At 42.6% G+C, this 27,441-nt stretch overlaps 2 protein-coding genes and 1 long non-coding RNA gene across 3 annotated transcripts; all 3 read right to left on the minus strand.

The window, feature by feature from the left end:
* LOC306693945 (uncharacterized protein) lies at positions 1-8,481 on the minus strand. The gene is made up of 2 exons (XM_079156632.1): positions 6,874-8,481; positions 1-2,107 (listed from the first exon to the last, which is right to left on the minus strand). The coding sequence occupies exons 1-2, from the start codon at positions 8,255-8,257 to the stop codon at positions 717-719; spliced, it is 2,775 nt and encodes a 924-aa protein (XP_079012758.1). The 5' UTR covers positions 8,258-8,481; the 3' UTR covers positions 1-716.
* A 4,486-nt stretch (positions 8,482-12,967) lies between these two features.
* Positions 12,968-20,570, minus strand: LOC306693946 (uncharacterized protein). Its single transcript, XM_079156633.1, is given in 6 exon segments — positions 12,968-15,618; positions 15,622-15,699; positions 15,701-15,773; positions 18,525-18,534; positions 18,954-20,357; positions 20,434-20,570. Coding segments are annotated over 5 exon segments (2,922 nt in total). The 5' UTR covers positions 20,341-20,357; positions 20,434-20,570; the 3' UTR covers positions 12,968-14,244.
* Positions 20,571-21,531: 961 nt separating this feature from the next.
* On the minus strand, positions 21,532-26,568 carry LOC306694032. Its single transcript, XR_013767035.1, has 3 exons — positions 26,451-26,568; positions 23,167-23,289; positions 21,532-22,483 (listed from the first exon to the last, which is right to left on the minus strand). It is a non-coding gene; the product is annotated as an uncharacterized lncRNA (long non-coding RNA).
* Positions 26,569-27,441: the final 873 nt, after the last annotated feature.

Consider the following 27,441-nt stretch of genomic DNA (forward strand, 5'->3'; position numbering starts at 1 on the left):
AAACAAACAAGTCAAAATCAAAATGACCAAAAGACTAAACGGACCAAACTTAAACATCAGGACTACTGAGTGAAATCATTTCACACAAACAAAACAAGAAATGTAGCACTTGAAGTTGTTCAGCATATTTAATAAAGACAATGTACTTCAATTATTCTTTCTTGATTTTTGGGGTTTTCATCGACGTTACTTTAGATGAAAATGTCATCAAAATGATTATAATGCATTATATTTATTTTAAAACTTTTGACTGTAAAATTGCAGTAAATTAATGAAGTTAATGTACATTTACAGTATCTCTACTGTATCAGAAGAGTACAGCGACTTACTGTTATCAAAGCTTACAGCAATTTACTGTTGTAATTCAAACACAACAATATTTTACTGGCAGCAGTTTTAGAATTACAGTTACTTACTGTAATACAAATGTACAGTTATGTGTCAGCTATAAGCAGTAAATTACTGTGAAAGGAAATCAAGTGGGATGATGGGAGTTAGAATTTCACAATCAAAGAATTACAGTGTCACAAAGTTCAACCACAGAAAACAAAGCAGATTGTCAAACTTGCTAAAATGAAACCATAATGAAACAAAGATAAACATGTCTTTGGATTATAACAGCAGCAGGATAGGTGCAGCTACACAGGTTAAACTCAGTGACTGTTCCCTTTTAAGAAATATACAACATCATGATTACATATCTGTTCTCTATATCTCTAACTGCTCTGTTCCACTGTCACACACACCTTCATTGGTAATATATTCAGTTTATCAACAGTCTCAATGTATGGAAACATCCTCTCAGTGAAAGTGTGTGTGAAGGTGTGTATGTGTGTGTTAGTATCAGGATCAGAGAACGACAGCTTTCCTCTGTTCCAGTCCAGATTCACTCTGATCCTCTGGAGCTTCTTCTTCACTAAGAGATCAGTGGATGGAGCTGGTGGTGACCGTGCTGAGTATTCATCTATAAAGAAATGTATCATCCATAATCCAGACTCTATGTCTCCCTTCCTCTGGACAGACTCTGCTAACACACCCAGTGCCCATTCTGTACTGTCTCCAACCTCGACATCCCAGCTGTGAGTCCCTGAGTTAAATCCCTCAGAGCCCAGAACAGACCATTCTACATCAAACCTCTCTGGATTATCAGGAAGCTGCTGTTCCTCTTCTAGTCTCACTCTGGTCAGATCTTCAGACAGTATGAGTTTTGGATGAGCAGTGTTTGGGTCCAGAATCACAGGAGTGTAGGAGACCATGTCCTTCATCTTGTTCCAGATGTTGAAGGCCAGGTTGCCCAGGTGTTTGGCCTCGTCTATCAGAGCTCCTGAGAGCAGCTGTGGATCCTCCAGCAGGGGGCGCTGCTGGACTCTTTCCACTGCAGCCTTGTAGTTGTTCAGGAATGAGACGTCTTCAGCTCTCAGCTCGTCCTCTGTGGCTCTGACTGTGTCTGAAAGAGCTGCTATCTCTCTGCTCAGAGCCTCCATCTTCTCCTTCATCATCTGACTCTTCTGCTCCTCTTCCTCCCTCAGTGCAGCCATCCTGGCCTCCTCTTCCTCCTCTAGAAACTGGTGAAGCTTCTTAAACTGCTCCTTAATCTTCCTCTCTGTGCGTCGGGCCTGGACCTTCATGTGTTCTGCTGTTTGATCAGACTTCACTTTAACTTCTTCATAAACCTTTAACTTCTCCTTTAAGGGCTCCAGAGCTTCCTGAAGGTTCTTCTTGTGTTGTCGAGCAGCTTCATCGATGGGTCTGAATCTGTGGTCGCTGTGTTTCTCTGAATCTCTGCAGACGAGACACACTGGCTGCTGATGGTCCAGACAGAAGAGTTTGAGTTTCTCAGAGTGCAGACTGCAGAGAGGCTCTGAAGCTCTCTGATCTCTCTCCAGTGAGAAGGACTCACACAGGTTCTTTATAACCAGACTAACAGGTGGATTTGACCTTGAAGATCTTCTCTTACAAACTGGACACTCCTGAGTTGGTTTCTCTCTCCACCAGCTCTTCAGACAGTCTTTACAGAAGCTTTGGCTACATGACAGAACAACAGGATCTCTAAAGACTTTATGACAGACCGGACAGCAGAGATCCTCCTCTATTCTGGAAGCCATTTAGTCTCTGAGTGAAGCTGAAAACACAGAAAGTACATCAGTCATGGCTCCCCTCCCTCCTCTACTAACTTCACTGTTTTTAGTCAAACTCACATTCAGTGTGTGGAGCGTCAGCAGGTTGAAGCAGCAGTGTTGTAGTTTTCCTCTTTTCTCTCCTGTAGATGAACTCACTCAGAGGAAGTTGTTAGTTTGTTCTGAAGGTGAATCTGATCGTCTGTTTTCAGTCTGCGTGTCTCTCTTTAGTGAGGAAGAACGACAAACTGTTTCCTGCTTTGTCTCAGGTGAGTCAGGTGAGGTGTGTCTCAGTCCAAAGTTCTGATTTATTGCTGGATATGTGGACTGATAGAGTGCAGCAGGCTGTTGTAACAGTTATGATGTGTTCAAGGTTTGAATGCAGGTTGAAAGAAGTGTTAGAATATAACTCAGTAAAATCCTGTGAATATTCTGGGAATGGGGGACGATGGAACGATAACAGAAAGAGGGCTAACGTGGAATATTGTTGCAGAGGGGCAGTATGTGCAGTAAAAGTCTTTTAATGTGTGTGAATAAAACGTCAACTTAAAGATCAGAGCCCATCTATCTCTATGAGCCTCACACTGAATCTGAGACGTTTTTATTTCCTGGTGCAGAAATACGAATCCCCTCCACACGAGGAGAAGAGAGCGTCCGGTTTTGGGCTCCTCGGAATTGCGAAACGATAACCAGGTCGGGAGTAAGTGAGAAAGTGAGGGAGTGCAAGTATCTCGGGGTCTTGTTCACCAGTGAAGGTGAAATGCAGCGGGAGCTGGACAGACGGTTCGGTGCAGCGTTGTGCTGAAGAGGGAGCTGAGTCATGTTTTCTGTTTATCTGCATTCGGGTCGTCTTTGAACTGTGAAACCTTCTCAGGTGCTACGTCTGTCACAAAGCAGGTCAGATGGTGGCAATGAGTCATAAAGACGACCATAAGCAGATGTCAACACACACTTTTCTAAATGAGGCTCTCCAGAAATAGTCAACATGCTTGTTAGACCACACAGTCAGTGGGTTTTGGTGGGAAATTTTGAGTTTTAAAAAAAAGTGATGAGACACAAATATTACAAATATTAAACATCTTTATAATTGTTGGAATGCTGTTCAGCATTCCAACTATTGTTATCCTGTTTTCTTTAATTCAGTGTGGCAAAGCACACTGACTGTAATCCTGCGGGCTTAATAATAATCTTTCTTTATCCAAAAGTTTGGCACGCTTCTCCTCACACCGCGTTGCCAACAGCGGCACGAAAAGTATATCCAAACATGCGGCCCGATCGAGAATGGTATGCTATGACTTTTATAAGAGATTCGCCCAGCGGTTTTCCCGAAAATCCCAAAAAACTGAGCAAAATCGCCCCATTGACTTGAATGGGGTTTCGGCGTGAAGAGAGCAAAAAAACCACTGAATTTTGGACCCATATTGACAAGCCATATATTAACGTAGAAAAATGATTTGAAGTTTAAAACGTAGACCAAACGCTGGACGTTATTGAGCCAAATAGACATTTTGATAGCTAGCACAGTTTTCATGAAGTCGCAGATTAAGTTTCAGGAAAATTTTGGATCCATTTCAGATTTTATAATGGGTGTGTATTGCGCAGCTCATTAAGGGCTAGAGTGAGGGCATAATTGTCAGAGTGGAGCGGAGCAGAAAAATATTCTGTGATTTCTACAAACAAATTGCTCAGAGTCCCACAATTTTCACTCTTCATGCATTATTTTTTGCTAAAAAGTTAGCTAATCGTGTGCTGGTCTAGAGAAATGACTGTGGAATCCAGCACATTTACACATTTTGCACTACAGACCTTAATTGACAGGAAAACCAGCGTTCTGCTCCATTAGACTCCATGTTAAATCTGACCACTCATTTCTCAAAGAAAGCAGACGGTACCACTTTTGTATATTGCTCTGGAGCTCACATTTTTAACACCACAAACATAAAAAACACATCATCGCGTTCGGCAGAGTATTATCTTTCTCACGGTATCCATATTTTATTGATTAGTCTCATGGTTTTGGTATAAAGGGCATATGTTCGACAGGTAGCTTTGTTGAAAATCACTGTTCACTCTAATCTCTCACACAGGTGCTCCAATCACCAACCAGTGCACCCAAGCACACAGGTGTTTCTATGAGCTCGTTAGTGATGTTTATAAACATACAGAGGCACTGAGACACACACGCACACATGACTTGGAGATATGCGTGATGCTGCTCAGCCAATCAAATATGGGTATTCTGACAAGTTACCTGATTCCAGTGAGATGTACACACACCATGACACAAGTGGGCGAGACGAGGAAGGACTTGGCAGAGCAGGACAATAGTTACTTTAGCTGTAATTGTTAAAACATAGGACAATCTCCAAATGAGAAGGATTGCCAGAGAGATCAGAGTGTCTGTCTGTCTCTCTCTGTCTGGTTATCTCTCTCCATCTGTCTGTGTCTCACTCTCTCTCTGTCTGTCTCTCTACGCACATGACTTGGAGGGATTGTTAGACCTCCTTTCTGTCTGTCTGTCTCTCTCTCCCACTCACTCAGTCCATCTAACTGTCTGTCTGCCTGTCTCTTTCTCACACTCATTCACTCAGTCTATCTCTCTCTCTCTCTCTTTTCTGTGTCTCTCTCTCATACAGTCATTCAGGTCTTAGAGATTTTGAGAGGACTTTTCCATTTTTTAAGCTACAGAAACCGTTCGACTATCAAAATGTTCAGCTCTTTCAGGAGAGGGCTGATATGACTTTTCACATTTGTAATCTTTAAATCTTTTGAATTATTCAGCTTTTTGCAATTTTTTTGAATTGGATATCAATGGAGAAAATCTTCAAATCCTGTTAAACTTCTTCAACTTTCAAAGCCTTCTTCTTCCTCATACTTTCAGCTACAGACACCATAGTTCAACATTTCAACTAGAAGGGTTTTCAGCAGTTTAAATGCTTTCGGGCTTCAACATTTTTCAGACAGGTAGTCTCCCATTTCTGTATTTTCAGCAATTTGTAATCTTTAAACTTTTTGAATTATTAAGCTTTTTGCAATTTCTTTTTGAATTGGATATCTATTTTCAGCAATGTTTTCGCAATTAATTTCAGCTTTCAGCATTCCAACGTATTTTCAGCAGGAAATGCATTTTCTAGTTTATCATTACTGTTGAAATAATGTTTATTATATTTAAGAAGGAACAATGCACATAAATGAACATGAGCATCACGTAAATGAGCCAAACTGAGTCACTTCTCACTAATTCAGCCAGTGGAGGAATTTAAAGCGTTCAGCAACCAAAGATCAGTCAACTTCTCTGACCATCAACTCCACTTGATGTTGCTATCTCTACTGATATCAGGTATCAACACTTCATACTTTGTACTTTATGTTTATAACTTTATTGCACTACTTCAGCGCTGATGCACAAGTTCTGGAATGCTCCGTTTCTTATAAACAGTGAATCTTTATCTCATCTGCGTTCCTCACTTTGACCTTTACGTGCATTTACCTGCTCAGTTTAATTCAGTCATTGACACTTCAGAGGAGACTGACTCTCACAACAGGTTTCTTGTGCACCTTATTCCCAGAACGAGTTATTTATCTCACTGAGTCAGCGTCTGCAGGAATGAGCTGAGTACTTCAGGTGTTTTCTCTTTTCTTAAAACAGAAGTCGTCACGACGTTTGACTTTATGTGAAATGAACTTAGTTGCTTTCTTTCCAACTATTCTTAAAATGCTCCGTAGTCCTCCTTTCCTGCTATATACATGTCACCAAAGAATCATCTATATTTAGTTTCGTCCTGCTGCTCCTGGTGCTTTCTTCTTCTTATTGTTTGTAAAATGTCACCTGACCAACAGCAAATTGTTCATTTCTTTTTTCATTATGTATACATTTTTAACATTTCATGTATTTAAAAATGTATTTGAATGTTTGTAAACTTTATAATCTGAACTAGAATGAAATATAATCAGCTGCTCAGACATGCAGTTAATGTTAAAATGCATCTTTATTCTTTATTTGGATCCCATCAGCTTCCACAGAGTGGAACAAAACAAACAAGTCAAAATCAAAATGACCAAAAGACGAAACGAACCAAACTTAAACATCAGGACTACTGAGTGAAATCATTTCACACAAACAAAACAAGAAATGTAGCACTTGAAGTTGTTCAGCATATTTAATGAAGACAATGTACTTCAATTATTCTTTCTTGATTTTTGGGGTTTTCATCGAAGTTGCTTTAGATGAAAATGTCATCAAAATGATTATAATGCATTATATTTATTTTAAAACTTTTGACTGTAAAATTGCAGTAAATTAATGAAGTTAATGTACATTTACAGTATCTCTACTGTATCAAAAGAGTACAGCGACTTACTGTTATCAAAGCTTACAGCAATTTACTGTTGTAATTCAAACACAACAATATTTTACTGGCAGCAGTTTTAGAATTACAGTTACTTACTGTAATACAAATGTACAGTTATGTGTCAGCTATAAGCAGTAAATTACTGTGAAAGGAAATCAAGTGGGATGATGGGAGTTAGAATTTCACAATCAAAGAATTACAGTGTCACAAAGTTCAACCACAGAAAACAAAGCAGATTGTCAAACTTGCTAAAATGAAAACAATAACTGAAACAAAGATAAACATGTCTTTGGATTAATAACAGCAGCAGGATAGGTGCGGCTACACAGGTTAAACTCAGTGACTGTTCCCTTTGAAGAAATATACAATATCATGATTACATATCTGTTCTCTATATCTCTAACTGCTCTGTTCCACTGTCACACACACCTTCATTGGTAACATATTCAGTTTATCAGCAGTGAAAATGAATGGAAACATCCTCTCAGTGAAAGTGTGTGTGAAGGTGTGTATGTGTGTGTTAGTATCAGGATCAGAGAACGACAGCTTTCCTCTGTTCCAGTCCAGATTCACTCTGATCCTCTGGAGCTTCTTCTGCACTTTGAGATCAGTGGATGGAGCTGATGGTGACAGTGCTGAGTATTTACCTTTATAGAATGCTATTGTCCAAAATCCAGATCGTATTTCTCCCTTCCTCTGGACAGACTCTGCTAACACACCCAGAAACCAGCCTGTACTGTCTCCAACCTGGACATCCCAGCTGTGAGTCCCTGAGTTAAATCCCTCAGAGCCCAGAACAGACAAGAGTTTATCAAACCTCTCTGGATTATCAGGAAGCTTCTGTCTCACTCCTCGTCTCACACTGATCAGATCTTCAGACAGGATGAGGTCTGGACCAGCAGTGTTTGGGTCCAGAATCACAGGAGTGTAGGAGACCATGTCCTTCATCTTGTTCCAGATGTTGAAGGTCAGGTTGCCCAGGTGTTTGGCCTCGTCTATCAGAGCTCCTGAGAGCGCCTGTAGATCCTCCAGCAGGAGGCGCTGCTGGACTCTTTCCACTGCAGCCTTGTAGTTGTTCAGGAATGAGACGTCTTCAGCTCTCAGCTCGTCCTCTGTGGCTCTGACTGTGTCTGAAAGAGCTGCTATCTCTCTGCTCAGAGCCTCCATCTTCTCCTTCATCATCTGACTCTTCTGCTCCTCTTCCTCCCTCAGTGCAGCCATCCTGGCCTCCTCTTCCTCCTCTAGAAACTGGTGAAGCTTCTTAAACTGCTCCTTAATCTTCCTCTCTGTGCGTCGGGCCTGGACCTTCATGTGTTCTGCTGTTTGATCAGACTCCACTTTAACTTCTTCATAAACCTTTAACTTCTCCTTTAAGGGCTCCAGAGCTTCCTGAAGGTTCTTCTTGTGTTGTCGAGCAGCTTCATCGATGGGTCTGAATCTGTGGTCGCTGTGTTTCTCTGAATCTCTGCAGACGACACTAACTGGCTGCTGATTGTCCAGACAGAAGAGTTTGAGTTTCTCAGAGTGCAGACTGCAGAGAGGCTCTGAAGCTCTCTGATCTCTCTCCAGTGAGAAGGACTCACACAGGTTCTTTAACACCAGGTTACAAGGTGGTTCTCCCTTTGAAGATCTTCTCTTACAAACTGGACACTCCTGAGTTGGTTTCTCTCTCCACCAGCTCTTCAGACAGTCTTTACAGAAGCTGTGGCTACATGACAGAAGAACAGGATCTCTAAAGACCTCATGACAGACCGGACAGCAGAGATCCTCCTCTGATCTGGAAGCCATTTAGTCTCTGAGTGAAGCTGAAAACACAGAAAGTACATCAGTCATGGCTCCCCTCCCTCCTCTACTAACTTCACTGTTTTTAGTCAAACTCACATTCAGTGTGTGGAGCGTCAGCAGCTTGAAGCAGCAGTGTTGTAGTTTTCCTCTTTTCTCTCCTGTAGATGAACTCACTCAGAGGAAGTTGTTAGTTTGTTCTGAAGGTGAATCTGATCGTCTGTTTTCAGTCTGCGTGTCTCTCTTTAGTGAGGAAGAAAGACAAACTGTTTCCTGCTTTGTCTCAGGTGAGTCAGGTGAGGGGTGGAGCTTTGTCACACCTCCTCTGATGAATGTTGTTGGTTCACATGTAACACTGAGGTGTGTCTCATTCCAAAGTACTGATTCATTGCTGGATATATAGACAGATAGTTTGCAGCAGGCGTTTGCAAGAATTATGTCTCTGTTCAAATGTAGTCTGAATGTAGGTATACATTGGGAAGTTTCTTGTCAGGGGCAATATCTCCTGGATGGGTCTCCTAGGGCAAAGTGTTCCCTGGGGAAGGTCCATAACAATGAATTGTCCAGAAAGGAGTTGTAGCACCTCCACCCTTCTGGAGCCAGACCTGGAAGGGGAGCTTGCCGGTGAGTATCTGGTTGCCGGGCCTAGATGCATTGGGCTCAGCCGGACCCAGCCTAAAAAATCTACATGAAGCACACCACTCGCAGGGATAGGCATTGGAGTTGGGTTCTTGTTGAACTGGGCGGCAGAAAAACGCAGGAACCTAGGTGTGACAACCTCTGGCATCTTGGCTCTTGGGAAGTGGAAGTCATCTCTCTGGCGAGAAGGGACCTGGAGCTGCTGCCGGAACTGGAGCGATATCAACTAGATAGAGTTTGGATCAGCTCGACACATAGCACTGGTTCCGGAACCAAACTTGTGGAGAGGCGCTGGACTTTCAGGAGTTGCCCAGGATGAGAGGTGCTGGGCAGGTGTGGGGATACTCACAAGCCCACGGCTGAAGGCCACTTTGATGGAGATTGCCCTGGGGATCCAAAGGGTCACCTCTATGAAACTGTGAGTAGCTGAGAGAAAGTCTGTGACAGTTGTTTGTGCTTATGCATCAAACAGCAGGTCGGAGTACCCGGCCTACTTGAAGTCTTTGGGTGGCATCCTTGAAAAGGCACTGACTCTGGACTAGTTCTGCTGGGGGACTTCAGGCTAATGTTGGCAACGATGGAGAAACCTGGAGGGGGGTGATTGGGAGGAACGGTCTGTCTGATCTGAAACCGAGTGACTTTGTGGTCATATCATCAGATCTGTGGCCATATGTCTTGAACACTTGGGTGAAGAGAGGAGCAGAGCTGGCAACTGATCACCACCTGGTGGTGAGTTGGATCAGATGGTAGGGGAGGCTGTCAGACAGACCTGGTAAACTCAAACTTGTAGTGAGAGTGAACTGAAAATGTTTGGCTGAGCACCCTGTTTGCGAGGTCTTCAAATTCCACCTCCAGAAGATATTTTGTGGCTGGGACATGGAATCCCATTGGACTATGTTTAAAGCCTCTGTGCTAGGAGGTCTGGCCCGAAGGTCAATGGTGCCTATCATGGCTGCAACATAAAAATCGCTGGTTGACACCAACGGTGAAGCTGAAGAAGGAGGGTTTTGGGGTTTGGTTGGCCCAGGGGTCTGGGGTCTTACTCTTCAGTTTTGCGCTGAAGTCAGGGACTGTCTATGTGGGGGACCGGGTTGGTTGCTCCTATTTTCGGGGTGTAAAACTCCTCAAACTCCCCGGTCAAGTTTATTTTAGGATGAAAGGGAGGCTCAACTGACAGTCGGACCTCAGATCCAGGAGGAGCAATGCGGATTCCAAAATGGCAGCAGAACATTGGACACGCTTTTTACCCTTGCAAGACTTTTGGAGGGGTCATGGGAATTTCCCACGAGAGTCTTCCCCTAGGGAGTCCTGTGTAGGGTACTGATGGAATATGGGGTATCGGGGTCATTGCAACAAGCCAAGCGGTCCTTGTATGACCACATTGAGAGACAACCCCGCCAGGGTTGTCCCTTGTCACCAAATCTGTTTGTGATTTTTATGGACAGGATCTCAAGGGGCAGAAGGGGGGGGGGGAGGTTTGGGGACCTCAGAGTTGCCTTTCTGCTCTTTGTAGATGATGAGGTTCTAATGGTTCCTTTAGAACGTGACCTCCAGCATGCACTGGGCTTGTTTGTAGCCAAGTGTGAAGCATTTAGGATGAAGTTTGAGGCCATTGTTGTCTGCCGGAAATCAGTGGATTGTGCCCTCTGGGTTGGGAGTGAGTCACTGCCCCAGGCGAGGGAGTTCAAGTATCTCTGGGGTCTTGTTTATGAGGGGGGGCAAAATGGAGTGAGAGATAGACAGGCAGTTCGGTGCGGCATCAGCAGTGATGCAGGCGTTTAGAGGACCGTTGTGGTGAAGAGGGAACTGAGCCGGAAAGAAAAGCTCTCCGTTTACCAGCCCATCTACATTCTGACCTTTACCAATAGTCATGAGCTGCTCAAAGATTTCAGGCTTAACCAAACCTCTATCCGTTGTTCGTTGTGACTTTAGAGGGCCGAAGGAAAAAGCTGTTACTTCAAGAAAGCAAAAACAAACAGAAGAGCTTTGCAAAAACAGACATAGGCAAAGACACATTTAAACAAAGAAAGACAAAGACAGATATGAGCAACAGGACAGCAGTGGCAAGTCAAGCACCACGGCAGTTAAACCGCATCCAAGTCGGGTAAGGACACATTTTTTCCAAATGATGAAGGTATCAGAACTAGTGCTGACAAAGTTAGTGGCTTGTAAGCCAACAGTCTAGAAAAAGGACCTGTAACTGAAAGCAGATTTTCTCAGTGCTATAATGCAGTCTCTTCTTGTGACTCCTCTTCTGATCTGATTTGTATTTACTCGTTGCCTAACAAAGCAACTGAGTCGGGGAGGAGCCATGCCATGAACATTGAGACATACATTATATTTGCAGGTTTTCCCAGCTAAGAAGGTTATATTTTTCTAGTATGTTACAGTGGTGAAATCTATGAAGTTTCTTATGAAGGGTTTTCATGGTTTGTTGATATAATGATTCTAGTGGCTTTAAGATTGAACGACTTGTCTGCGACCAGCTTGTTAAACAGTAGTATAGGTGTGAAATGATCATTGCATTGATGTACATTCCAGCAGCCTCAGTTGACATGTAGTTCCTGGTTAATCTGAAAATTGCTTGGTTGTACTTCACCCTGTTACAAACCCTCAAACCTAAAGTTTTGAAGGAAAGATTTAAATATAAAAAGATATTTCAGTTCTTTGACAACTTCTAAGCTTTGTCCAAGTACAAATATGTGTGGCTCAACAGTATTGCTAGCTTTCTAACATTTAGTTGAAGACAACAATGGTTCAACCATTTGGTGACATGGGCCGTTGCATTGGTTAAGATAGAGGCAACTTGTTTTGTTGTTTTGCTTTGTACATTACAGTGTCATCAGCATTCATTGGGAGTCAGTATCTTGGGGCATACAAATGGCAACATTAACGGATCATCAACATTTTGGGCCCAATATGGATCCTTGTGGGACACCAGTGGAAACGCTGAGAGCAGTAGACTGATGTGTCTGGTGATATGTGGGTCTCTCCAAAGCACAGGGACAATAGACATGACCAGCAAGGTTAGTTAACACCAACAGTGAGATGAATTTCTCTGTAAAACATGCTTTTCTCTAAGTCTGGGCTGTCATTCCTGTGGTTGATGGCCTTGCCAGCATTTTGTGTTCAGAGGTTCAGGTATGTTGACTTTGGGCCTGGACATTGGTGTTCGTCTCCAGATAGTAGAAGGCAGATGGCAATGATTTTGGTTCCAGTGTGGGTATAGTATTGTAATGACAAGGGCATGTTTCCCAAACCCAAGGTGTTTGTTGTTTTGATTAATGGATTAGGTTAGCAGGTGTTATTTACTGTGAGAGGTTTCATTAAAAACTGGTTTTGTATCAGGTGTGTCAGTTGGATAACAAAATATTAAAGTGTTACATATATCAGTAGATCTGTGACCGCCTTTGCTACTCGTTGCCGTCTTGCAACCATTTCATTAATCGGCTCTTCAGTTCATAAATCTTTTTTCCATCTTTGTTTCTTCTTTTTTTGCTTTCTTGCTGAGAGTTAGATGAGAAGATCCAAATGGCTACGACTCTCATCTGTACGGTAATGATGAAGCCAGCGGCCGGCTATCTTAGCTTAGCATGAAGACTGGAAACAGAGGGAAACAGCTTGCTCGGCTTGAGCGACTTCATATTATTACTTTATTATTCCCTAACTTCACATCTTATTCCCTTGTACCAAAACCTATGGCTCTGTATGTTACATAGTATTGTATTGGTACACCGTCACTACAAAGAAATATGACACTGTACATTAGGAAAATGAAGCCGCTCGTTGTGGTCTGTCACCGAAATCGTTGACAGACTCAAAGTCAGTTAAATTAATATTTAACCTTTGTAGACAATTTATAGTTCCACTAGTCCAATCCAACAGATGTCAGAAACACAACAAAAAATGAGCAGTTAATAACAAGATGGAGTGGTGCTGTGGGATAAACTGTAGGCAGTTGGCAGAACTCAACTGATGGAAACTGACTGAAACACTTTTACAAACAGAATCTTTTTTTATTTATTATATTAAATGATCAAATGAAAATTGTACAAATATTTCAGATAATTCCATATGTATATATTGTATACATTTCATATAATAAACATTGATTTGAATGTTTTGAAAGTATGAAAACTGACACCAGAATTTAAGATAAAGTTTGTTGTACCTGATCAATGATTGGCCCCTCAGACATGCAGTTATTGATAAATTGATTATTTAATCTGTATTTGTATCCCATCAGCTTCCATAAAGTGGTTGCTGGTCTTCATTGATCCACACACACAAGTCAAAATCATAAACAACAACTTAAAATTACAGATTAAGTGAAAATCATTTTATATATGCAAAGAACAATAGAAACAAAAAGCAGACTGTCAAAATGATTTGATGTCTGTCCAGCAGAAATCAAAAGGTTTCTGTGTCGACATTAACTGTCAGTGACTCCTCGGTCGGACAGGTCATTGCATAGAATTTAAGCTGAGAATCACCTCTCACACTCGCTTTTATTTCATACAGTGAGAGATTAAAACCCTGATGAACACTGTATGTGAAAGTTGTGCGTGTCTCTTTGGTCTCCGCTAACATGAATGGCTGAGCAGCAGCTGGTTGGAGTTCCTGTCACTTTCAGGCTCACATGACCACAATTCATTCTACATTTTGACTTAAAATAATGTATGAAGAGTAAAACTTGTAGGAATAAATAAGTTTAACGTACTTTTTTCGAGAGATTTTCCTTTCCACTGCGACGTCATCCACTCTAGCTTTAAACATTCTGTCCAATACACACCGATGTAAACATCTGAGAGGGACATTATTACTAAGCTTCAAAGAAGGTTGAATATTATTAAATGTTTCAATATGATTTTAAAGTTGAATTACACCCATAATGTATGAAAGATGTGGAACATTTAAACATGTTTAGAGTCTCTGGCTGAAAGTATGAGTTAGTAGATAATGCATGAAACTTTTAGAAATGTTTCAGTATTTCCTCCATTGAATATTACTGAATGTATTAAAAGTATAAATACTAAAAGTAGTAAATGTATTTTTCTAATCGTGGCGAAGGTTTTGATGTTTGAATCGAGTTTCTATGTTGAATGTCAATAAATGTGGCGGAATGAAAATAATAAAATATTTTTTGCCATATAGAACATCGGTTAATTCCAATAAATGCTTCCAGCATTCACACCAATAACAGAAATAAGTGAAACACAAATAAACATATTTGGAATAATGAGACAGCAGCAGGACATGTGCAGCTACACAGGTTAAACTCAGTGACTGTTCCCTTTGAAGAAATATACAATATCATGATTACATATCTGTTCTCTATATCTCTAACTGCTCTGTCACACTGTCACACACACCTTCATTGGTAACATATTCAGTTTATCAGCAGTGAAAATGTATGGAAACATCCTCTCAGTGAAAGTGTGTGTGAAGGTGTGTATGTGTGTGTTAGTATCAGGATCAGAGAACGACAGCTTTCCTCTGTTCCAGTCCAGATTCACTCTGATCCTCTGGAGCTTCTTCTGCACTTTGAGAAAAGTGTCTGGAGCTGATGGTGACCATGCTGAGTATTCATCTTCATAGAACCCTATTGTCCATAATCCAGACAGTATGTCTCCCTTCCTCTGGACAGACTCTGCTAACACACCCAGTAACCAGAGTTTACTGTCTCCAACCTGGACATCCCAGCTGTGAGTCCCTGAGTTAAATCCCTCAGAGCCCAGAACAGAAGGCAAAACATCAAACCTCTCTGGATTATCAGGAAGCTTCTGTCTCTCTCCTCGTCTCACACTGGTCAGATCTTCAGACAGGATGAGTTCTGGATGAGCAGTGTTTGGGTCCAGAACCACAGGAGTGTAGGAGACCATGTCCTTCATCTTGTTCCAGATGTTGAAGGTCAGGTTGCCCAGGTGTTTGGCCTCGTCTATCAGAGCTCCTGAGAGCAGCTGTGGATCCTCCAGCAGGGGGCGCTGCTGGACTCTTTCCACTGCAGCCTTGTAGTTGTTCAGGAATGAGACGTCTTCAGCTCTCAGCTCGTCCTCTGTGGCTCTGACTGTGTCTGAAAGAGCTGCTATCTCTCTGCTCAGAGCCTCCATCTTCTCCTTCATCATCTGACTCTTCTGCTCCTCTTCCTCCCTCAGTGCAGCCATCCTGGCCTCCTCTTCCTCCTCTAGAAACTGGTGAAGCTTCTTAAACTGCTCCTTAATCTGCCTCTCTGTGCGTCGGGCCTGGACCTTCATGTGTTCTGCTGTTTGATCAGACTTCACTTTAACTTCTTCATAAACCTTTAACTTCTCCTTTAAGGGCTCCAGAGCTTCCTGAAGGTTCTTCTTGTGTTGTCGAGCAGCTTCATCGATGGGTCTGAATCTGTGGTCGCTGTGTTTCTCTGAATCTCTGCAGACGACACAAACTGGCTGCTGATGGTCCAGACAGAAGAGTTTGAGTTTCTCAGAGTGCAGACTGCAGAGAGGCTCTGAAGCTCTCTGATCTCTCTCCAGTAAGAAGGACTCACACAGGTTCTTTAACGCCAGGTTACAAGGTTGATCCTTTGAAGATCTTCTCTTACAAACTGGACACTCCTGAGTTGGTTTCTCTCTCCACCAGCTCTTCAGACAGTCTTTACAGAAGCTGTGGCTACATGACAGAAGAACAGGATCTCTAAAGACTTCATGACAGACCGGACAGCAGAGATCCTCCTCTGATCTGGAAGCCATTTAGTCTCTGAGTGAAGCTGAAAACACAGAAAGTACATCAGTCATGGCTCCCCTCCCTCCTCTACTAACTTCACTGTTTTTAGTCAAACTCACATTCAGTGTGTGGAGCGTCAGCAGCTTGAAGCAGCAGTGTTGTAGTTTTCCTCTTTTCTCTCCTGTAGATGAACTCACTCAGAGGAAGTTGTTAGTTTGTTCTGAAGGTGAATCTGATCGTCTGCTTTCAGTCTGCGTGTCTCTCTTTAGTGAGGAAGAAAGACAAACTGTTTCCTGCTTTGTCTCAGGTGAGTCAGGTGAGGGGTGGAGCTTTGTCACTCCTCCTCTGATGAATGTTGTTGGTTCACATGTAACACTGAGGTGTGTCTCAGTCCAAAGTACTGATTCATTGATGCAAGTTTTATTGGAGCTCAGTTGTATTTTGTGACGTACTGTAATTATCTATTTTAAAAAGCCCTTTTCAAAAGTCTGGCTCATTCTGAGGTAACAAAGACACAATGATTCTTATCTTCAGGTGATTACACACTAAAGAAAACATACTTAATGGTGTTATATTCCCAACAGATGCCCTTAAGGCTGTAACACACAGTTTCTTTAATTTAATATTTTGGTCCTAAAAATATTATTCAGCGACGGTTGTATTTAGCTCCACCCTCTCTTGTCTCTTCTGGTTGCAAAAAAGCAAGATGGCGACGGCCAAAATGCTGAAGGTGAATCTGATCGTCTGTTTTCAGTCTGCGTGTCTCTCTTTAGTGAGGAAGAAAGACAAACTGTTTCCTGCTTTGTCTCAGGTGAGTCAGGTGAGGGGTGGAGCTTTGTCACACCTCCTCTGATGAATGTTGTTGGTTCACATGTAACACTGAGGTGTGTCTCAGTCCAAAGTGCTGATTCATTGCTGGATATGTGGACTGATAGAGTGCAGCAGGCTGTTGTAACAGTTATGATGTGTTCAAGGTTTGAATGCAGGTTGAAAGAAGTGTTAGAATATAACTCAGTAAAATCCTGTGAATATTCTGGGAATGGGGGACGATGGAACGATAGCAGAAAGAGGGCTAACGTGGAATATTGTTGCAGAGGGGCAGTATGTGCAGTAAAAGTCTTTTAATTTGTGTGAATAATACGTCAACTTAAAGATCAGAGCCCATCTATCTCTATGAGCCTCACACTGAATCTGAGACGTTTTTATTTCCCGGTGCAGAAATACGAATCCCCTCCACACGAGGAGAAGAGAGCGTCCGGTTTTGGGCTCCTCGGAATTGCAAAACAATAACCAGGTCGGGAGTAAGTGAGAAAGTGAGGGAGTGAGGGAGTGCAAGTATCTCGGGGTCTTGTTCACCAGTGAAGGTGAAATGCAGCGGGAGCTGGACAGACGGTTCGGTGCAGCGTTGTGCTGAAGAGGGAGCTGAGTCATGTTTTCTGTTTATCTGCATTTGGGTCGTCTTTGAACTGTGAAACCTTCTCAGGTGCTACGTCTGTCACAAAGCAGGTCAGATGGTGGCAATGAGTCATAAAGACGACCATAAGCAGATGTCAACACACACTTTTCTAATTGAGGCTCTGCAGAAATAGTCAACATGCTTGTTAGACCACACAGTCAGTGTGCTGTGGTGGGAAATTTTTAGTTTTAAAAATAATTTGTAAAAATGTAAATGTATTGTGCATTAAACACCTTTTAAACACAAGTGATGAGACAAAAATGTAAGAAATATGAAACATCTTTATCACTGCTGTTGAAATAATGTTTATTATATTTAAGAAGGAACAATGCACATAAATGAACATGAGCATCACGTAAATGAGCCAAACTGAGTCACTTCTCACTAATTCAGCCAGTGGAGGAATTTAAAGCGTTCAGCAACCAAAGATCAGTCAACTTCTCTGACCATCAACTCCACTTGATGTTGCTATCTCTACTGATATCAGATATCAACACTTCATACTTTGTACTTTATGTTCATAACTTTATTGCACTACTTCAGCGCTGATGCACAAGTTCTGGAACGCTCCGTTTCTTATAAACAGTGAATCTTTATCTCACCTGCGTTCCTCACTTTGACCTTTACTTGCATTTACCTGCTCAGTTTAATTCAGTCATTGACACTTCAGAGGAGACTGACTCTCACAGCAGGTTTCTTGTGCTCCTTATTCCCAGAACGAGTTATTTATCTCACTGAGTCAGCGTCTGCAGGAATGAGCTGAGTACTTCAGGTGTTTTCTCTTTCCTTAGAACAGAAGTCGTCACAACGTTTGACTTTATGTGAAATGCACTTAGTTGCTTTCTTTCCAAATATTCCTAAAATGCTCCGTAGTCCTCCTTTCCTGCTATATACGTGTCACCAAAGAATCATCTATATTTAGTTTCGTCCTGCTGCTCCTGGTGCTTTCTTCTTCTTATTGTTTGTAAAATGTCACCTGACCAACAGCAAATTGTTCATTTCTTTTTTCGTTATGTATACATTTTTAACATTTCATGTATTTAAAAATGTATTTGAATGTTTGTAAACTTTATAATCTGAACTAGAATGAAATATAATCAGCTGCTCAGACATGCAGTTAATGTTAAAATGCATCTTTATTCTTTATTTGGATCCCATCAGCTTCCACAGAGTGGAACAAAATAAACAAGTCAAAGTCAAAATGACCAAAAGACGAAACGAACCAAACTTAAACATCAGGACTACTGAGTGAAATCATTTCACACAAACAAAACAAGAAATGTAGCACTTGAAGTTGTTCAGCATATTTAATAAAGACAATGTACTTCAATTATTCTTTCTTGATTTTTGGGTTTTCATCTAAGTTACTTTAGATGAAAATGTCATCAAAATGATTATAATGCATTATGTTTATTTTGACTGTAAAACGTTTGATGGTAAAATTGCAGTAAATTAATGAAGTTAATGTACATTTACAGTATCTCTACTGTATCAAAAGAGTACAGCGACTTACTGTTATCAAAGCTTACAGCAATTTACTGTTGTAATTCAAACACAACAATATTTTACTGGCAGCAGTTTTAGAATTACAGTTACTTACTGTAATACAAATGTACAGTTATGTGTCAGCTATAAGCAGTAAATTACTGTGAAAGGAAATCAAGTGGGATGATGGGAGTTAGAATTTCACATCAAAGAATTACAGTGTCACAAAGTTCAAACACAGAAAACAAAGCAGATTGTCGAACTTGCTAAAATGAAAACCATAATGAAACAAAGATAAACATGTCTTTGGATTATAACAGCAGCAGGATAGGTGCAGCTACACAGGTTAAACTCAGTGACTGTTCCCTTTGAAGAAATATACAATATCATGATTACATATCTGTTCTCTATATCTCTAACTGCTCTGTTCCACTGTCACACACACCTTCATTGGTAACATATTCAGTTTATCATCTAAAGTGCTAATGATTGGAAACATCCTCTCAGTGAAAGTGTGTGTGAAGGTGTGTATGTGTGTGTTAGTATCAGGATCAGAGAACGACAGCTTTCCTCTGTTCCAGTCCAGATTCACTCTGATCCTCTGGAGCTTCTTCTGCACTAAGAGATCAGTGTCTGGACCTGGTAGTGACCATGCTGAGTATTCATCATTATAGAACTGTATCATCCATAATCCAGACTCTATGTCTCCCTTCCTCTGGACAGACTCTGCTAACACACCCAGACAGCAGCCTGTACTGTCTCCAACCTGGACATCCCAGCTGTGAGTCCCTGAGTTAAATCCCTCAGAGCCCAGAACAGACCATTCTCCATCAATCCTCTCTGGATTATCAGGAAGCTGCTGTTCCTCTCCTGGTCTCACACTGGTCAGATCTTCAGACAGGATGAGTCTTGGACCAGCAGTGTTTGGGTCCAGAATCACAGGAGTGTAGGAGACCATGTCCTTCATCTTGTTCCAGATGTTGAAGGCCAGGTTGCCCAGGTGTTTGGCCTCGTCTATCAGAGCTCCTGAGAGCAGCTGTGGATCCTCCAGCAGGGGGCGCTGCTGGACTCTTTCCACTGCAGCCTTGTAGTTGTTCAGGAATGAGACGTCTTCAGCTCTCAGCTCGTCCTCTGTGGCTCTGACTGTGTCTGAAAGAGCTGCTATCTCTCTGCTCAGAGCCTCCATCTTCTCCTTCATCATCTGACTCTTCTGCTCCTCTTCCTTCCTCAGTGCAGCCATCCTGGCCTCCTCTTCCTCCTCTAGAAACTGGTGAAGCTTCTTAAACTGCTCCTTAATCTGCCTCTCTGTGCGTTGGGCCTGGACCTTCATGTGTTCTGCTGTTTGATCAGACTTCACTTTAACTTCTTCATGAACCTTTAACTTCTCCTTTAAGGGCTCCAGAGCTTCCTGAAGGTTCTTCTTGTGTTGTCGAGCAGCTTCATCGATGGGTCTGAATCTGTGGTCGCTGTGTTTCTCTGAATCTCTGCAGACGACACACACTGGCTGCTGATGGTCCAGACAGAAGAGTTTGAGTTTCTCAGAGTGCAGACTGCAGAGAGGCTCTGAAGCTCTCTGATCTCTCTCCTCTAAGAAGGACTCACACAGGTTCTTTAACACCAGGTTTAAAGGTGGATTTGACCTTGAAGATCTTCTCTTACAAACTGGACACTCCTGAGTTGGTTTCTCTCTCCACCAGCTCTTCAGACAGTCTTTACAGAAGCTGTGGCTACATGACAGAAGAACAGGATCTCTAAAGACTTCATGACAGACCGGACAGCAGCGATCCTCCTCTGATCTGGAAGCCATTTAGTCTCTGAGTGAAGCTGAAAACACAGAAAGTACATCAGTCATGGCTCCCCTCCCTCCTCTACTAACTTCACTGTTTTTAGTCAAACTCACATTCAGTGTGTGGAGCGTCAGCAGGTTGAAGCAGCAGTGTTGTAGTTTTCCTCTTTTCTCTCCTGTAGATGAACTCACTCAGAGGAAGTTGTTAGTTTGTTCTGAAGGTGAATCTGATCGTCTGTTTTCAGTCTGCGTGTCTCTCTTTAGTGAGGAAGAACGACAAACTGTTTCCTGCTTTGTCTCAGGTGAGTCAGGTGAGGGGTGTCTCAGTCCAAAGTACTGATTTATTGCTGGATATGTGGACTGATAGTAGATAGGTAGGCTGTTGTAACAGTTATGATGTGTTCAAGGTTTGAATGCAGGTTGAAAGAAGTGTTAGAATATAACTCAGTAAAATCCTGTGAATATTCTGGGAATGGGGGACGATGGAACGATAGCAGAAAGAGGGCTAACGTGGAATATTGTTGCAGAGGGGCAGTTTGTGCAGTAAAAGTCTTTTAATGTGTGTGAATAAAACGTCAACTTAAAGATCAGAGCCCATCTATCTCTATGAGCCTCACACTGAATCTGAGACGTTTTTATTTCCCGGTGCAGAAATACGAATCCCCTCCACACGAGGAGAAGAGAGCGTCCGGTTTTGGACTCCTCGGAATTGCGAAACGATAACCAGGTCGGGAGTAAGTGAGAAAGTGAGGGAGTGCAAGTATCTCGGGGTCTTGTTCACCAGTGAAGGTGAAATGCAGCGGGAGCTGGACAGACGGTTCGGTGCAGCGTTGTGCTGAAGAGGGAGCTGAGTCATGTTTTCTGTTTATCTGCATTTGGGTCGTCTTTGAACTGTGAAACCTTCTCAGGTGCTACGTCTGTCACAAAGCAGGTCAGATGGTGGCAATGAGTCATAAAGACGACCATAAGCAGATGTCAACACACACTTTTCTAATTGAGGCTCTGCAGAAATAGTCAACATGCTTGTTAGACCACACAGTCAGTGTGTTGAGGTGGGAAATTTTGAGTTTTAAAATTAATTTTTAAAAATGTATTGTGCATTAAACACCTTTTAAACACAAGTGATGAGACACAAATGTAAGAAATATGAAACATCTTTATCATTGCTGTTGAAATAATGTTTATTATATTTAAGAAGGAACAATGCTCATAAATGAACATGAGCATCACGTAAATGAGCCAAACTGAGCCACTTCTCACTAATTCAGCCAGTGGAGGAATTTAAACCGTTCAGCAACCAAAGATCAGTCAACTTCTCTGACCATCAACTCCACTTGATGTTGCTATCTCTACTGATATCAGGTATCAACACTTCATACTTTGTACTTTATGTTCATAACTTTATTGCACTACTTCAGCGCTGATGCACAAGTTCTGGAACGCTCCGTTTCTTATAAACAGTGAATCTTTATCTCACCTGCGTTCCTCACTTTGACCTTTACTTGCATTTACCTGCTCAGTTTAATTCAGTCATTGACACTTCAGAGGAGACTGACTCTCACAGCAGGTTTCTTGTGCTCCTTATTCCCAGAACGAGTTATTTATCTCACTGAGTCAGCGTCTGCAGGAATGAGCTGAGTACTTCAGGTGTTTTCTCTTTCCTTAGAACAGAAGTCTTCACGACGTTTGACTTTATGTGAAATGAACTTAGTTGCTTTCTTTCCAAGAGTTAGATGAGATCATTAAAACAATTCTCGTCTGTACAGTAAATGTGAAGCCACTTCGCTTAGCTTAGGTTAGCTTAGCTTAGCATAAAGACTGGAAATAGGGGGAAACAGCTAGCCTGGCTCCGACCTAAGGTGACAAACATCCACCGACCCAGACCTCTAAAGATCACTGATTAACATGTTAAATGTCGTTTGTTACACCTGGAAAATGGCGATTTGACATTTTTTACATTTGGTGTAAGAATGCTGTAAGTACGTGGGATTTCATCCAGTCCCTGAATGCAGCGTCTGGCCCCGGAGAAACATCTCAAATCCTCTTGTTCCACTAACGCGTTGAACAGGACCAGGTCAGTACCAGTTGGTGCACGCGATCATGAAACACATGTTGTCCACCTTCCTGTTTCCCATCAGGCACTGGGGCAGCTCTCCAGGTGCGTCTGTGGGCGTGAAAGGCATTAAACAAAAACAATATTATCTTTTTGACATTTTGTTTCTTTGTGACGTTTCGTTCTAGGATCAATGAAGAGTTGAAGAGGACTTCTCTGAAACCTCATCAAGTCACTCTGGAGGAAATAAGACGCAGTGAGTGATGGTTCGTTTGCACTTAAAGTAGAAATCTGGAATATTTTCTGTTAAATAAATGTCTGTTAGTATTGATTGAGCTCATGCTCCTCTGAGGGAAGCTCTTACATTTGCAGTATTCAGAACTGGATGTCTGTGGAGACAATCCCTGGAATAAATCCACAGTTTGGATCTCTGGGAAGTGAGAACACACCTGAAACTATCACCGCCACAAACGGAGATCTGAAGATCTTAAATTAGGATGAAATTAGGATGACGTCTGAACGGACGTCTTTGTCTTTGCAAACTTGCATTTGTTGAAGGTTAATTTAGTAGAAATATTCAGATCCTGCATTCAAAATCCTACTTCAGTCAAATTAAACTGATTTAATCTTTAAAAACATATTTTATTATCTTATTACCTATTATTACATTTAAACTTAATCTGAAAGGTAACTACAGCGGTGCAGTAAAAAGTACAATATTACAACAAAAGTATGAAGTGAAATGAACTTAATCACGTAAAGCGGTTATATGTTGATGAGTTGTGTGAGTTTACCTCCAGCAGCAGCTTCTTGATGTTTCTCAGGTTCCTCTTCTTTCTCCTCAGACGTCGTCTCGTGGCTCTGATCTCCTCCCATCATCACAGACTCACCGACACAGCAGGTCACCTGAACCACAGCTAGAGGTTTAAATAGGCGGTTACCACAGAGACCAGAACTACCACAGAGACCAGAACTACCACAGAGACCAGAACTACCAAAGAGACCAGAACTACTAAAGAGACCAGAACTACAAGAGAGACCAGAACTACCACAGAGACCAGAACTACCACAGAGACCAGAACTACTAAAGAGACCAGAACTACCACAGAGACCAGAACTACCACAGAGACCAGAACTACCAAAGAGACCAGAACTACCACAGAGACCAGAACTACCACAGAGACCAGAACTACCAAAGAGACCAGAACTACCACAGAGACCAGAACTACCAAAGAGACCAGAACTACCACAGAGACCAGAACTACCACAGAGACCAGAACTACCACAGAGACCAGAACTACCAAAGAGACCAGAACTACCACAGAGACCAGAACTACCACAGAGACCAGAACTACCAAAGAGACCAGAACTACCACAGAGACCAGAACTACCAAAGAGACCAGAACTACTAAAGAGACCAGAACTACTAAAGAGACCAGAACTACCACAGAGACCAGAACTACCAAAGAGACCAGAACTACCAAAGAGACCAGAACTACTAAAGAGACCAGAACTACAAGAGAGACCAGAACTACCACAGAGACCAGAACTACCACAGAGACCAGAACTACCACAGAGACCAGAACTACCAAAGAGACCAGAACTACCACAGAGACCAGAACTACCACAGAGACCAGAACTACCACAGAGACCAGAACTACCAAAGAGACCAGAACTACCAAAGAGACCAGAACTACCACAGAGACCAGAACTACCACAGAGACCAGAACTACCAAAGAGACCAGAACTACCACAGAGACCAGAACTACCAAAGAGACCAGAACTACCACAGAGACCAGAACTACCACAGAGACCAGAACTAGGAAGGATTCGTCAAAATCCAATCAAACACATCTCAGTTCAGCTGATGGGATCGTCATTAACACTTTGCATGAACCGCTTCCCGGTGGCCTGTAATACATGCTGGACCAGGTCTCTGCTGGAGGATCTGGGTCTGTCCACGGTGGACCGGTCTCTGCTGGACTCTGAGCTGAAGGAGGTTCTGGTGAACCCGCATGAGTTCATCTGGTTTCACCAGAATCCGACCCGGTGGCTCCGATGACGAGCATCAAGAATAACTCTATAGAAACAGACCATCTTCTCTCTGATGGTCTCTTTACTGATGGAGGTCTGATAGAGGATCAGGACTACACTGAGCCTGGTTCACATAGAGGATCAGGACTACACTGAGACCGGTTCATATAGAGGATCAGGACTACACTGAGACTGGTTCATGTAGAGGATCAGGACTACACTGAGACTGGTTCATGTAGAGGATCAGGACTACACTGAGACCGGTTCATGTAGAGGATCAGGACTACACTGAGACTGGTTCACGTAGAGGATCAGGACTACACTGAGACCGGTTCATGTAGAGGATCAGGACTATACTGAGCCTGGTTCATGTAGAGGATCAGGACTACACTGAGCCTGGTTCATGTAGAGGATCAGGACTACACTGAGCCTGGTTCATGTAGAGGATCAGGACTACACTGAGCCTGGTTCGTGTAGAGGATCAGGACTACACTGAGCCTGGTTCATGTAGAGGATCAGGACTACACTGAGCCTGGTTCATATAGAGGATCAGGACTACACTGAGCCTGGTTCGTGTAGAGGATCAGGACTACACTGAGCCTGGTTCATGTAGAGGATCAGGACTACACTGAGCCTGGTTCATATAGAGGATCAGGACTACACTGAGCCTGGTTCATGTAGAGGTGGTGTCTTTATGGTCTCTGGTAATATGACAAGTTTAACAAATGAATTCATCGTCTGAATCCTTTGAAGTCTACGGTCCAGGACACGTGGCTCTAGAGGCTGCTGGGACGTTTCTGCAACAACAACAGGAACAAAATGCTGCTGAATATGTTCACACGGAGGCTTCACGGTGACAGAAGGACAAATAACCAGCGCGGGTGGAATAATGTCCGGCAGTAAAGACGACAGACTAACGGATTCACAGATGTGTCACGACTTTGAGGTTCTTTGGCTCTGAACCGCAGAGCGCTGACGAGTGATGAGGTTCACATGGAAGGTGATCGAGGCTTCAACTTTTAATCCAGACCTCAATATGACATCAGAGGAGGGGGGGTCAAATACAGAAGATAAGAAACATTAAACACTCTTTACTACGCGTTGATCTGAGCCACACACACACACACACACACACACACACACACACACACACACACACACACACACACACACGCTTCATTCATGAATCCAAGAGCATCTCCATCAGCATTCAGAGCAGTCACCTCACTTCCTCTCCTGCTAAATATAGCTCTCTCTCTCTGTCTGTCTGTCTCTCTCTCTCTCTCTCTCTGTCTCTCTCTGGTTCTCTCTCTCTCTCTCTCTCTCTCTCTGCTGCCCTTAACTAAACCTAATCTGTCTTTTTAAGGACTCAACATGTGATCCTCGGTGTGCAGCTGCAGGCTTCTTCGTCCTCATCTTTCCCTCCTTGCTTGTGTGACTTGACAGCTCAGGGTTTTTGGTTCGATTCCCACTGGAGACCACTCCCCCCCCCCCCCCCCCCCCCCCACACACACACACACACACCTTATTGCTCCTCTTTCACTGCAGTTGATGAAAACACTTTTTGGCATGAATAGAGTTCACCCCAGTGGGAACTAATTAAGACAAATAATCTCTCACCAGCAGATTAATTACAGCCTATCTGCACTATTGATTCCCCGGAAGTGGGAGTGAGTTTATTCTTCCTCCGCTTTAAGGGAATGTGCATCACTAAATCAGGACAGCGTGTTATCAGCTGGGAGACAGAAAAGCTGAACTATGTAATAAAACCTGATTTAAAGTGCATGTAAACCTGCAGCCTTCAATGGGGGAACAGCACCAAACTACTTTATAGTGCAATCTATTCCATATCTCATCACAATAAGGTTTGTTTTGTTGTTGATATATTGTATTATTCACGTGTGTTAGTGTGAACATTCAGCGCTGAGAGCTGACATGTTTACAGCACTAAGAGCTCCGCCTACACTATAAATACATATAAATATATATTTAGAGAGAGAGAGGCGTGAGCTGCTGTCGGTGACATGAATTAATTGTATCCCACCTAATCCTCAGAGACCCCCGTCCGTCTCCGTCAGGCCGCCGGTTCCGATTAGTTTGCGTGTTTCCAGGCAGAGAATCCCGTCGGACGTGTCGGCGGAGCTGGCTGACTCCGAAGATCGTCTACACAGGAGACAGGGATCACTCCGCGCGGTATATATCGGGCGAGCTGCAACTGCAATGTTGCTGTGATGGAGGAGGAGCAATATGTTGTTTCTTAATGTGGCAGTGAACATTTAAACTCTTTATATTTTAGTTGTTCATTTAATAAGAGTCTACAGTATCTATGCTTAATGTATATAAAGCAACCTTAACCATTCCATATTTCCACCATTGCACTTTTGTCTCTGGAGCCGGCGCTGTCTCCTTTGAATTACAATCATTAGTATTGGCTGATGTTTTTTCGGGGGAGACGTACGAGTAATGCTGCATGGATTACATCATTTACATTCAGATCAGGAGACAACCTCCGGTTCATTAAAGTGAAGCCAAAGCTTCATGTGTTAAAGCTGCATTCTCTCTAGTGTCCACCAGGGGGCGACTCCTCTGGTTGTATAGAAGTCTATGAGAAAATGACTCTACTTCTCTCTTGATTTATTACCTCAGTAAACATTGTAAACATGAGTTTATGGTCTCAATCTCTAGTTTCAAGTCTTCTTCACTACAGCATGATGTTCATTTAGTCAATGATGGTCCATTTAGAGTCAAACAGACCATAAAGCAGGGGATGCTTTAGGGGCGGGGCTACACAGTGATTGACAGATTTACCAGAGACGTATACGAAGTCACTCCTCCTCAGTCCAGATATGGTCACTTCCTTTTCACTGGTTGCAAAAAAACAAGATGGCGACGGCCAAAACGCCGAACTAGAGGCTTCATAACATCAGTCTACAAACCAATGAGTGACTTCACAACGACTACGTCCACTTGTTAAATACAGTCGGTGGTCTTAACTTACTATTTACAAACGTTATTGTTGTACATCCTAGTTAACA

The sequence above is a fragment of the Pholis gunnellus genome (genome assembly GCF_910591455.1).
Source record: "Pholis gunnellus genome assembly, chromosome: 3".
Classification (NCBI taxonomy): Eukaryota; Metazoa; Chordata; class Actinopteri; order Perciformes; family Pholidae; genus Pholis; species Pholis gunnellus.